Genomic DNA, 13,481 nt, shown 5'->3' with positions numbered 1-13,481 from the left:
CTTCCAGCTTTTTGTTTGTTTCCCCCTGATGACAGGAAATATCTTCCAATTCTGAGATTCTTTCTTCTGCCTCCTGCATTCTATTTTACAGACTCTCCACTGTTTTAATGTGCTGCACTGTATTCCTCATTTCTGATATGTTGGCGTTCATATGATTCCTTTTTTTTAAAAAAAAGATTTATTTATTTATTTATTGGAAAGTCAGATGTACAGAGAGGAGGAGAGACAGAGAGGAAGAGCTTCCATCCGATGATTCACTCCCCAAGTGAGCGCAACGGCCGATGCTATGCTGATGCGAAGCCAGGATCCAGGAACTTCTTCTGGGTATCCCACACGGGTGCAGGGTCCCAAGGCTTTGGGCCGTCCTTGACTGCTTTCCCAGGCCACAGGCAGTGAGCTGGAAGGGAAGTGGAGCTGCCGGGATTAGAACCCAGGCGCGTTCAGGGCAAGGACTTTAGCTGCTAGGCTGTACCTCCGGGCCCCTGATTCCTTTTTTTTTTGTGCGACCTATTCCTTGAATTGCTTGAACTCCTGTGTTACGCGCTTCTCGTTGTTGAGAAGATTCATAACAAGTGTTTGGAATTCTGGATCTCCCAATTTTTCTCGGTGTCTTCTTCAGTAAACTCTGAGGCTGGCAAAGGGTTTTGCTCGTTTGCAGGGGCATCTTCAGGAATATTCATTGTGCCTCTGTCTCTTCTTTTGCTCTTGGTCATTGTACTTCTGGTTAGCAGAGTCTTCTCCTTGGGGCAGGTTTCTAAGCTGTGTCACCCACAGGTCTACAATGTGATTTTACTTGTTACAGTTGGCACATGGCTCTTTGTTTGCAGTCAGTTGTGCCACTCCCTCCAGTGAGTTCCAGGTCTGGGTTCTTCTGTTACATTTCCACCAAGGTTTCTGTAGCCCCAGTTGCTGGCTCACCAGTCTCCAGCTCCTGTGATACCAGGCTGAGGCTGCAGTGTTGTCTGTATATACTTTTTCCCACTTATGGTTGGAGCAGGTGCCAGGCTCAGGGAGACAGCAGGAGTGCTATATAGCTAGGTTGTTGCTGCTGGTGAGCTTTCTGGAACCTGTTGGCAGTTAGGTCTGGGGGCCACACATACCGATTTTGACCTGTATGATGCCATAGGATTATTTTTCTGTGGGACCAGTGCAATGAACTGAGCTCAGTGAGTTCTTGTTGAGCTCAGCGCATGTGCAGCTCACTGTTGTCCTCTGCAGTCCTAAGTTGCTTGCCACACTGTATGAAATGGTGCCTGATGTTCCAGTGGTAAAGTTCTTGATCTGCTTGCCATCAGCTCTGAGTGGTACCTGGACCTATCTTGTGTAGAACCTGTAAGATGCCATGTTTTTGCAGTTCACTAAGTGAGAAATGAATTCATTCTCAGCTCAGTGCATACGCAGTTCTGTCCATAGCCTTATCCTCCTTAAACACAGTGGTACCATGTCAGTTGTAGGAGGCCCACTGGACTATGAAATCCACCCTATTCCTGTACCGCCAGTGTGTGATCTGCTGCTGCTGGTCAGATCAAACAGACCAGTAGGACGGGCAGCTCTTTGTCTGGGTTCACCTCTGTAGTTCCCGGTAAACATCCCTTCCTACCTTATTGCTGGTGGAGTTCAAATTGCCTGTGGAGTTCATATTGCTGTTCACTGAATGCCACTGCGTCATCAGTCATTGCAACACCACATCATTGTTTTCCTTGCTTTCCTGTGTCTGTCTCCAGGTGCCTGTCTGCTTCTGTTCTGTCCTCTCCTGTTTCCTGGAATATGCCCTCTCTGCTTTACACTGGCTAATATTTCTCCATCTGTTTAAACATGTCCTTATCCTGTTCTGCCATCTTGATTCTAATCCCAGTTTGAAAGATTTGTGGTAACAGGTCGAACTATTGAACTATTCAGTTCAATAATGAAAATGTTGAGTTTGAATTTTACATGCCTTGAAATTTTTTTTTTTTGGCTTTTATATTACACAGCTGTTCATAGTGGACTGTATGCTAAAAGGAAACGTGGTTTTTCAGACTGATTTTACAGTTTGGATCTCTGAGTTAGAGAAACTATTCAAACATAGATGCTTAAATCAATATTACCAGTTGGAGATTTTTTTTCCTGGAGAGGTAATTGACTTAAGAGGATCCAATTAAGACTGTCTTAGATTTCCTTTGCATTTAAAATTCTGTATGCATTAAGTGTTATTCGGTGCTTGCCTGGCATGCTTCTAAGTGCTTCTAAGTTCTCACGTCCAAAATACTTGATGTAAGTTTAGGAGTCTGCATTTTAACCTTGTGTTTCGCCAAAAGTCCGAGAAGTGATATGGAATCTGCATTTTAAAAACATTTGTACAGCCATGCTTGCTTCTAGCTTTGAGACTGCGTTTAAAAAATCTTGTAGCTGTTGTATGTTTAACTCAATATAATGAATAAGAGAATTGTTTTCTTTGGTCCAAACATTATTTACTCCTAGCTGATTTGAAGTAAATGTTTTATCTAGTAGATACTCTGGGGTACTTGAGATGTGGCTCATTTTTTAACCTACAATGTATCATATGTACAGTTTCTGAGTGAGGCAAATACGTTTGATGTCTCAGCACATGGTAAATTGTAGTCATAACTAAAATTTGCTAAAAGATTGTCTACTAAGAATTTATATGTGAGATCTGGGCTCAACACTGTATCCTGGGAGCTGAAGTCCTTTCCTTGCATGCTCCGGGATCCCAGTTCTAATCCCGGCAGCCCTGCTTCTCATCCAGCTCCCTACTTGTGGCCTCGGAAAGCAGTAGAGGACCACCCAAAGCCTTGGGACCCTGCACCTGCATGGGAGACCTAGAAAAAGCTCCAGGTTCCTGGCTTTGGATTGAATCAGCTCTTGCTGTTGTGGTCACTTTGGTGATGAATCAGCAGATAGAAGAACCTCTGCGAGAATCAAGATGGCAGAATAGGGTAAGGACACGTTTAAACGGATGGAGAAATATTTAATCAGGATGAAGCAGAGAGGATATATTCCAGGAAATAGGAGAGGACAGAACAACAGCAGAGGGGTACCTGGAGACTGACAGACACAGGAAAGCAGTGGACACAACTGTGTGGTGTTGCAGTGACTGATGACCCAGTGGCATTCAGCAAATGGTGTTGTGGACTCCACCAGCAACCAGGTGGGAAGGGACTTTCACTGGGATCTTAAGAGGTGGACCCAGACAAAGAGCTGTCTGTCCTGCTATTTCATTTGCTTTCACCAGGAGCGGCAGATCCCAGACAGTGTGAGAACAGGGTAGATTTGACAGCACGGTCAGTCCCTTAGAACTGAATTGGGCGCCATTTTGTGTAAGGAGGCAAAGGCAAGGGAAAGGACTGCACATACGCTGAGCTGGGAGTGAAAACATTTCTGACTCAATAAACTGCAGCAACGTGGCATTCTACAGGTTCCACTGAAGACAGGTCTTGGTAGCCCTCAGACCTGACAGCCAGCAGATCAAGATCTCTAGCAGTGGTATGTCGGGTGCCATTTTGTACACTGTGGCAATAGCTTTAGGACTGCAAGGGACAACAGTGAACTGTGCATGTGCTGAGCTCAGGAGCACTCACTGAGCTTCGTGGTTTGCACTGGTCCTGCAGGAAAATAATACCAGTTGTGGCATCATACAGGTCAAAATAGGTCCATGTGGCACCCAGACCTAATGTCCAACAGGTTCCAGCAAGATCAGCGCCACCAGCAACCTAACTATATAGGACACCTGGTGTCTCTCTAATCCTGTGACCTGCTCCAACTGGAAGTGGGAGAAAGGTTGCAGAGACAACAGTGCAACCTCAGCATGGTATTACAGAAGGAGGAGAGTGGTGGGCCAGGAGCTGGGGCTGTGGAGACCACGGTGGAAATCTAACATAAAAACCCAGACCTGGAACTTGCTGGAGGGAGTGGTACAAGTTGTTGCAAGCAAAAAGTTGTGTACCCACTGCAATAAGTAAAATCGCATTGTAGACCTGTGGGTGACACAGCTTAGAAACCTGCCCCAAGGAGAAGACTCTGCTAACCAGAAGTACAATGACCAAGAGCAAAAGAGAGACAGAGGCACAATGAATATTCCTGAAGAGACCCCTACAAAGGAGCAAAATCCTATGCTAACCTCAGAGTTCACTGAAGAAGACATCGAGAAAATGGGAGATCCAGAATTCAGAAAACTAATTTTAAAGCTTCTGATCAATAATGAGAAGCATATACAAGAGTTCAAGGTATTTAAGGAAGCAGTAAAGCAAATCAAGGCTAATATATCAGAAATGAAGAACATAGCAGAGCAAATTAAAAGTACAATGGAGAGTCTCCAAAATAGAATGAAGCAAGCAGAAGAAAGAATCTCAGAATTGGAAGGTATCGCCTGTCATCAGGGGGAAGAAATTAAAAAGCTTCAAGTAGAGCTGGATCAGGCCAAAAAAAGTATTCAAGAATTGAAAGACACTATTAAGAGGCCAAATATAAGAGTTATGGGAGTCTCAGAAGGTGCAGAAAGAGAAGCTGAGTTTGCAAATGTATTTAATGAAATAATAAAGGAAAATTTCCCTAATCTAGAGAAAGAATTGGGAAACAACATCCAGGAGGGGCACAGAACTACCAACATGCTTGACCAAAAGCGATCTTCACCAAGACACATGATTATCAAACTCTCTTCAATGCAACATAAAGAAAAGATCCTTAAATGTGCACGTGAAAAAAAATCAATTGACATATAAAGGAATGCCAGTTAAACTCACAGGAGATCTCTCACAGGAAACTCTACAAGCAAGAAGAGAATGGAGTGGCGTATTGCAGATTCTAAAAGAAAAAAATTGTCGGCCTAGGATAACATATCCAGCAAAGCTTTCTTTCGTCTTCGAAAATGAAATAAAATTCTTCCACAGTAAAGAAAAGTTAAAAGAATTTGCCTCTTCCAAACCTACCCTGCAGATGATACTTCAAGATGTTCTCTTGACAGAGAAGAGGAATAGCGCCTACCAAAACCAAAGGCAAACGGGAAGAACATCCTAGTAAAATGACAACAGAAGACTAAACCAACGACTAACCCATTCCTAAAATAACAGGACCAAAATATCATCCATATATATTAACCCTGAAGTAAATGGCTTAAGCTCAATCAAACGTCATAGATTAGTACACTGGATTAAAAAACAAAACCCATCTGTTAATTCTCTAGAAGAGAGACACTTCACCAACAAAAATCAGCGGAAACTATATCTCATGGGTTTTGTTGTTTTCTGTTAGTTTCATCTCTTCAAAACACTTCTGATTAAATCATTCAATGACTCATAGATCATACAGTAGCATCATTTTCTTCAAGAAGGTTCTTGATTTTCATTTCTTCAGCTACATGTTAGTCATTTAGTAGCATGTTAGTTAACTTCATGGTATTGTTAATTTCTTTTTTCTCCCTGATGTTGATTTTGTTTTGTGGCTTTTCATTTAAGGGGATGTATAGTAGCTGTGTAATGGAAACTGTCATATCTAGTAAGATGTCATTTAACTTCATGGCATTGTAAATTTCTATTTTTCTTTCTATTATTGATTTTGTATGACTTTTCATTTGAGGGGATGTATAGTAGCTGTGAAATGGAGACTAATATCCAGATGTGAGGATACAATGTAGTATGCATTTGTACTTCCAGACAAAAATGGACTTAGAGTGAAACTGTTCACCATATCTTGTCAATAGGATTCTGGACTCTCTGCCATTGTCCATGCCTGCAATGATGGACATATAACGGTGTATGAAGAACTATATGTTGGTAATGCTATAGAGGAACTAGGTCGGGGGGGAGGGAACTGGGGAGGGAATAAGGGAAATTCCAGGAGCCTATGGAATTGTATCATAAAATGATAACAATAATAAAATGTTAAAAAATGAGAAGATCCTCTCTGTCTCTTCTCTCTGTATATCTGTCTTTCCAAGAAAAACAAATCTTAAAAATATTTTTATAAGTGAGATCCATATTTTTTCTGTATAACTTTCATTCTTACTGTGGATGTTTTGCATGCCAAGTAGTCTTTGCCTGCGCCAATGTCTTGCAGTTTCCCTGCTTTTTCCTGTACCGATTTGATGGTCTCAGGATGTAGATTTAGACCCTTGCTCTATTTGAGTTGTGTAGGGTGTGTGATAACACTCCTGTTTCATACCTCTGCACAGATCCAGTTTTCCCGGTCCCTTTTATTGGTGAGAATATCCTTTCTTCAGGGATTGATTTCAGCTTGCTTGTCAAGTATTAGTTGGTTGTAGTTGCCTCGGTTATCATTTGGGGTTTCTCTTCTGTTCCACTGGTCCATATGTCTATTTTTGTTCCAGTACCTAACTGTTTTGGTCATTGCCCTGTGGTTTGTGTTGAAGTCTGGTATTGGTGACGATTGTAGCTATATTTTTGTTGTTAAGATTGCTTGAGGGTTTTGGGGTCTCTCTCTTTCCATGAATTTTAGCATCATTTTGTTTTTCCATATCTGAGAAGAATGTTGGTATTTTGGTTGGGATCACGTTGGATTTGTAATTTATTTTTTGTAGTATGGACATTTTGATGATATTCTTTCAATCCACAATCATGGAAGATTTTTTTGTAATGTTGTATTATGTTTCTGTAATGTTTTGTTATTTTCATTGTATAAACATATTTTTTAAAGATTTACTTTATTGGAAGGTCAGAGTTACAGAGAGGAGGAGAGACAGACAGAAAAAGATCTTTGTTTTGCTGATTCATTCTGTTAGTGCCCGCAATGACCGGAGCTGTGCTGATCTGAAACCAGGAGCCTGGAGCCTCCTCCAGGGCTGCCATGTGGGTGCAGGGTTCAAAGGCTTTGGCTTGTCCTTGACTGCTTTCCCAGGCCACAAGGAGGGAGGTAGATGCTAAGTGGGGCTGTAGGTATTAAAACTGTTGTCCAGGCCCGGCGAGGTGGCGCAAGTGGTTAAGTCCTTGCCTTGCACGCCCGGGATCCCATATGGGCGCCAGTTCTATCCCGGCAGCACCGCTTCCCTTCCAGCTCCCTGCCTGTGGCCCAGGAAAGCAGTCGAGGACGGCCCAAGGCTTTGGGACCCTGCACCCTTGTGGGAGACCCGGAAGAGTCCGGATCAGCATAGCATCGGCTGTTGAGCTCACTTGGGGAGTGAATCATCGGACGGAAGATCTTCCTCTCTGTATATCCGCCTTTCCAATAAAAAAATAATAAAAATAAATCTTTAAAAAAAAAAACTGTTGTCCATATGGGATCCTGGAGCATGTACAAGGCGAGGACTTTAGCTGCTATCCTACCACACCGAACCCATTGTATAAATCTTTAACCAAGTGTTGTTAAGTTTATTCCAGGGTGTTTGATTATTTGTAGTTGCTGTGAATGGCAGTCAGAAGTTCCTTCTTAGCCCCAACATTGTGTATCCTGTGGGTATATCTGTGGCTACTGATTTTATTTTTCATTGGTTTTATATCCCACAACTTTACCAAACTCTTACTCATTTTAGTAGTCTCTTAATGGAGTCTTGATTTCCGTATGTATAGAATCATATCATTTGCAAATAGCAGTAATTTGTCTTCCTTGTTTTCAGTATGTATCTCCTGGGAAATGCAAATATAAACCACAGTGAGGTTTTGGTTCACCCCACTTAGAATGACTGTCATCCTGAAATCACAGAACAGTAAATGCTGGTGGGTAGTGGGGCAAAATATAGCCTAGTTAATGTTGGTGGAAATGTGAGCTAAATGAGGATGGAATACAATATGAGGCCTGGTGCAATGGCTCGATTGACTAATTCTACTTCAAAAGCCACTATCCCATAAGGGTACTGCTTCACATCCCAGCCAGCTCCCTGCTCGTGGCCTGGGAAAACAGGAGGACAGCCCGAAGTCTTGGGACCCTGCACCTGCATGGGAGGCTGTGAAAGAAGCTCCTGTCTCCTTGCTTTGAATTGGCTCAGCTCTAGCCACTGGGGCCTCTTGGGGAATTAACAAGCAGATGGAAGATCTTTCTCTCTTCTCTCTGTAAATCTTCTTTTCCAATAAAAATTTTTAACAAGTCAATTCAGAGATTCCTTATAGATCTGAAAATAAGTCTATCATATGTCTCAGCCATTCCACTCTAGTTAATTTACTGAAATAGTGAGAAATCAACATGTTAAGAGAGTTATTTGTTCCCCCATGTTTATTGTAGCCTAACACAGTAAGATATAGAATCAACCTAGCTGTCCTTCAGTGGATGACTAGATAAAGAAAATGTGGCACCGATAAACTATACAATATTACTCAGCCGTGAAGAACACTGAAACTCTTACCTTTTGGAACAACATGCAACTGGAAATTATTAAGCTACGTGAAATTAGCTGGTTTCGAAAACGTAAATGTCTGTCCTGGTCTCAGAAAGATAAATATCACCTTTTCTTTGATGTGCAGCAAGGAAATGTTGACTTTTGAGATACTCTTGTTGTTTCTAGCCTGTATTTATTGTCCTGTAGAACTGTGGTCTTTCTGAATTTTACTTGTTGAGTGTTAAGAGTAGTGGCAAATAAAGCCACAGATACAGAGTAGACTAATATTATGTCTATAAAAAGTCATGAAGAGTGAGGCGGGAGGAAGGTAGAACAGAGGAAGTGAGGAAAAGACTGGAATGCACAAAATCTTTTCTTTATATTATTAAAAATGGAAAATTTTGCCATATCATTGTTAATCCTTCTAAGGTATATTATTCTAATGACATTTCCTTAATTTTTAAACTAGTAATGTTTGTTTTTAGAGCAGTTTTAAATTTGTCAAGGTTGAACAGAAATCTTTAGTATGAAATTTGTCATTTAAGAATGAGAAATGCTCGTTTCCTATAATTGTGTTTCTGTCGATTTCTTCTTCTTGTTTTTTTTAAATGCTCTTTCTGGAGCTGGCATTGTGGTGTGTTGGGTTAAGCTGCTGGGAATGCAGTTCTAGTGTCCCCTGTGCTGACTTGTTCAAGTCCTGCTGCTTCACTGTCTGTTAATGTGCCTGGGAAAGCAGTAGATGATGGGCCAAATCGTGGCACCGACGGAAGCACATGGGAGGCCTGCATGAAGCTCTTCTTACCCATGGCACGCCATGGTAGCTATCTGGGGAGTAACGAGTAGATGATTCTCTTTCTTTCAAATGCATCAAATAAACATTAAAAAATACTCTTTCTTAAGGTACAGAGTTTAATATATGCTTAGTTGTAAGTACCATAAAGTTTTAAATGATCTTTGTTATTTACTGCATTTTGCTCTTCTTCCTGAAGTTAACCTTGTTAGCTCTCATTTTTTTCATTTATATGTTCCTAATGAATATTTTGTCTATTCTTTCGTTTTACCTTTCTGTCACCATATTTTATCTTTTAAATTATGTATATTTATTTAACTTATTCAATATTTTTAATCCTTATTTGGGAGGCTTCTTTTGCTTCGGGATATCTGAATTCATTTATGTTTATCTTAACCAATATCTGTAACTATATTAACTGAATTTCTGTAATATTTGCGAGAGAAAAAGCAAGTGAGCTCCCATCTTTTGACTCCCAACATACTTAGAGTGGCCAAGGGATGAAACTGGCTGGTTGGAACCCCATCCGGATCTGCCATGTGGGTGGCAGGAGCCTGATTACTTTAGATCCCATTGCTGCGTCCCGCAGTGTGCCCCAGCGGGAAGCTGGCATCAAGGGCCAGTGCTTGGGGTCAAACCCAGGCCCTGCTTCTGACTTGGGACACAGGCTTCCTAACTGGCATCTAATTGCCATGTTCACTATAACAAAATCTCCATCCCTCCACTTTTTTTATTTTGGTAACAAATGTTTTATTAAAGGTAATCATAATCCAAACCTCTTCAGTAGTCCCATCCCTACACGTGTTAGGGATATGTGTGTGTATGTGTGTGCACAAACATTTCTTTTTGATTTTTCAGCACGTGAGACAGCCTTCTCCTGTTGTTCCGGCTCTTCAGCACAAAATTGCAAGCAAACTGCAAAGGCCTCCTTCAGTCGACAGCATCATAAATTCCTTTATTCATGTAGGTGCTTTTTATTTTGCTAATCTTACTTCAATTAATTTAGATTGGGGGCACAAAATTAAATTTTGTTTTGATATTTGAATAGGTTAAATGGTTTTAGATTAGAAATATAGGTGACGTCTATTAATTTGTTGTTTCAAGTGTAACCAATAGGTCTTGGTACCCAAAGTTTGGCAGCCTGTAACTTAACTTTTATTAGGTAGAAAGATATTTTATAGTTGGTTTTAGTTATGCTCATGAAGTCTTTTATCCTTTAGATTAAGTTGTAATTCAGAGAGTGCGGGACCTTTTCTAGTGCATTGAGTGCATACTTGAAGAAAAATGAATAGAAATTTTCCGTAGTGATAGGAGGGCTAAGAATTTCCAGGATATCCAAAGACGTGGAAGACAGTGTAAATCACAAGGTATGCATGCTGAATCTTCTGTGGTTTGCCCAGGCCCAGTGATACCAAGGCAGCAGAAGAGGCAAAGGCCAGGAAATACAGGGAATGCTGTAAGGATTAATGAAGATTTTATTTCACAGGATGCTGGGTTCCTGATAAGTTGATTACCTAAAATGCTAGAGAAATATGGATGAAAAACATTTTCCTGAATCCCACCCTCTGAGATTCTGGTTGATTAGACCTTCGATAGATAATGTATGAGAACTCGTTGTAATGGAGTAGAACAATGACATGGCCATTTTGTCCTGTGTAATGTTCTCTCAGGCAATGGTGTAGAGACATGTTTTGAAGATAAGGCCAAATACTTTACATTTAAGATAGGTGTTAAATCTGGAGGTAGTGTGTTGTACTATTGCAGAAGTCCAGTGTTTGGCTATTCAAAGAAAGAAAACAGCAAAAGCCGAGAAAGCAGCTTTGAAGAATTTCAGAGACCCAGGCGATGAAAATGTTGATTTAATATGTGGTAGGTAAGAGTCAGTGATAGATTTCAGTATTCTGGGATGGTTCAGTAGGCTGGGAGGTTGAAAATAGGAGTTGTGGCCAAGGGAATAGTTGTGAACTGGATTTGTGGTTCTGGAAGCTTTTAGCATTTTGGTACTTATCCTTATTCATAAGTTTAAGGGATTAGTGTTCACCAAAGTACTGGAGTTGTGTAGCAGAGTATAGAGGGAGAAATGAAAGGACTTTTAGCTGGCAATTGAGAAGCAGGGAAGCAGTAGAGACAGGGAAGGTAAGCGAAGGAGGCAGTGATGTTGGTTCCTCCTGTCCAAATGCAGTAGCTTAAAATATGCATACAACATTTCAGTTGGGGATCACTTTGTGTCTAGTGAGGGTAATTTTGCTGCGATGATGAATTGTAAAGGTCAAGGCAGTAGCTATGTGTCAGATGAATGGGAATAAAGGAAGTAGCCATCAGAAGTATGCACTTACTGTTCTTAAAGATGCTTGGTGGTGGAGGAGAGGAGAGAATGGACAGTAAGTAGTAAGACAGTTGAAGTAGGGGAGGTTTTTACAGATAGTGTGAGAGAGTTTTGGAGAGAGGAAGCGATTAGAGAAGAGGTTACAGGTGAAACTGCAGTCGAGGTGATATAATTATCGGTGTTCTATAGGTAAAATAGTGTGGAATTTGGTTTGCTTTACATCTAGGTACTTAAAAATGTTTCTCTCATGTTGTAAGCATGGAAAATGTACTAACTGCATCTCTCTTTTCTGTTCAACAGGAAAGTTCTGTGTCTAGGCCACAGTCTCCTCCAGTACCTGCTAGGAAAAATCAGCTTCGTGCAGAAGGTAAGAGTTATCTTGGAAACTGTCTAGAGAGTACTTTAAAAAATTTTAAATGTGAAGTAATTAGAGACTCACAGAAAGTTTCAAAAATAGTATTTGTATAGCAAGTTGCTTTTATTCCCTCCTCTGTCTTTCATCACTGGCAATTCTTTATGTAGTGCAGTAGGAAAGCCAGGAAGTTGAAATTGGTGTGCCCTAAAACCTTGTTCAGATCTCACCAGTTTTTATGTGCATTCTGTAGATTTTTGTACATTTTTATCACTTATAGTTTGTGATCAAGCTATAGAAGTGTTCTAATACTACCAAGAAATTCCTTTATCCTTCCTTTTATTAGTTTTATTCCTAAGAATATCCCAAACTTTTGAAATTTCTAATTTATCACAGATGTGTTGCTCTTAATATTAACAAAAGTTAGTACATGTTTTTGTATGAAACACAAAAAGCCTGTCAGTCTAAGCTAATGTCATTTATTTAAGCTTTATGATAAATCAGTCTGTTCTAGTGTATAGTTTTTTGATCTTTACGTGTTTTTTTATTTATCAATGAAAATTTGCAGAGGAGAGAAAAAATGTAATTCTGGAATTATCGGAAATGAGAAAACAGCTTCGCAGTGAAGAGAGGCGACTACAAGGGCAGCTGCTACATATGGATGATGAAGTTCACATAAGGCAAGTTTAGAAGTTCTTTGGTTGTTTCATCACCCATCCAGGAATTTTGTGCTTTTGGACAGGATTACTTGTTATTGATAGTCTCCTTTTCTTACTCTGTGATGAAACCAGGTAGGCAGTCTTGTTGGGTTGTAAAATCAGTGTCTAGCTAACCACTACCTGTTTGTTCTTCCTTAAGATAAGACCGGACCCACCCAGCTTGGTTTTACTCTAAGGACTCTTGCTGTAACTCCCCTAAGTCCCTAGTAGAAAGCTTCCTTGATTTTATTTATTTTTTAAAGATTTTTAAAAATTGGAAATGCACAGTGGCACAGGCATAGGGTTAGGGGGAAAAGGTAAAGACGGAGGGAGAGAGGTCTCCCATTTGCTGATTTACTTGTCAAATGACTGCAATAGCTGAGCGTGGGCCATACCAAAGCCAAGAGTCAGGAACTCCATCTGGGACTCCCACACGGTGGTAGGGCCATCATCTGTTACCTTCCCAGGTATGTTAGCAGGGAGCTGGAATGGAAATGGAGCAACTGCTACTCCATCTGACACTCGAAGAGATACTGGCATTACAAGCAGTGACTTAACGTCCAGTACCACAACACCAACACCAAAAAATTCCTTTATTTTTTTTTAAAGATTTATTATTATTATTTTTATTGGAAAGGCGGATATACAGAGAGGAGAGACAGAGAGGAAGGTCTTCAGTCTGATGATTCACTCCCCAAATGAGCTCAATGCCGATGCTATGCCAATCCGAAGCCAGGAGCCTCTTCCGGGTCTCCCACACGGGTGCAGGGTCCCAAAGCCTTGGGCCATCCTCAACTGCTTTCCTGGGCCACAGGCTGGGAGCTGGATAGGAAGCGGGGCTGCCGGGATAGAACTGGCGCCCATATGGGATCCCGGGCGTGCAAGGCGAGGACCTTAACCACTTGCGCCACCGCGCCGGGCCCAAAAAATTCCTTTATTAAGCTGTCTTTTCACTGTGTTAATTTTGTAGGAACTAAAGGAATATTGTGGTGAAGGATGTCAAATTCTTTTCACTGTGAATTAAGTGTAAACTGAACGTTTTCTTCCTGCAAGAA

General features: G+C 40.9%; 1 protein-coding gene across 1 annotated transcript in view; it reads left to right on the top strand.

Annotated features, from left to right (window-relative positions):
* Nucleotides 1–13,481, top strand: part of CSPP1 (centrosome and spindle pole associated protein 1) — a 118,618-nt gene that overhangs the window by 89,064 nt on the left and 16,073 nt on the right. The window contains exons 22-24 of the mRNA XM_040994721.1: nt 9,909–10,013; nt 11,677–11,743; nt 12,297–12,412. Of these exons, the coding sequence (XP_040850655.1) occupies nt 9,909–10,013; nt 11,677–11,743; nt 12,297–12,412 (288 nt within the window). The remainder of the gene's footprint in view (nt 1–9,908; nt 10,014–11,676; nt 11,744–12,296; nt 12,413–13,481) is intronic.

Source organism: Ochotona curzoniae, unplaced genomic scaffold (genome assembly GCF_017591425.1).
Source record: "Ochotona curzoniae isolate NIBS_2020 unplaced genomic scaffold, NIBS_Ocur_1.0 contig_1071, whole genome shotgun sequence".
Lineage (NCBI taxonomy): Eukaryota > Metazoa > Chordata > Mammalia > Lagomorpha > Ochotonidae > Ochotona > Ochotona curzoniae.
Note: the sequence above shows the minus strand (reverse complement) of the source record. Positions and strands in the feature narration are given on the sequence as shown.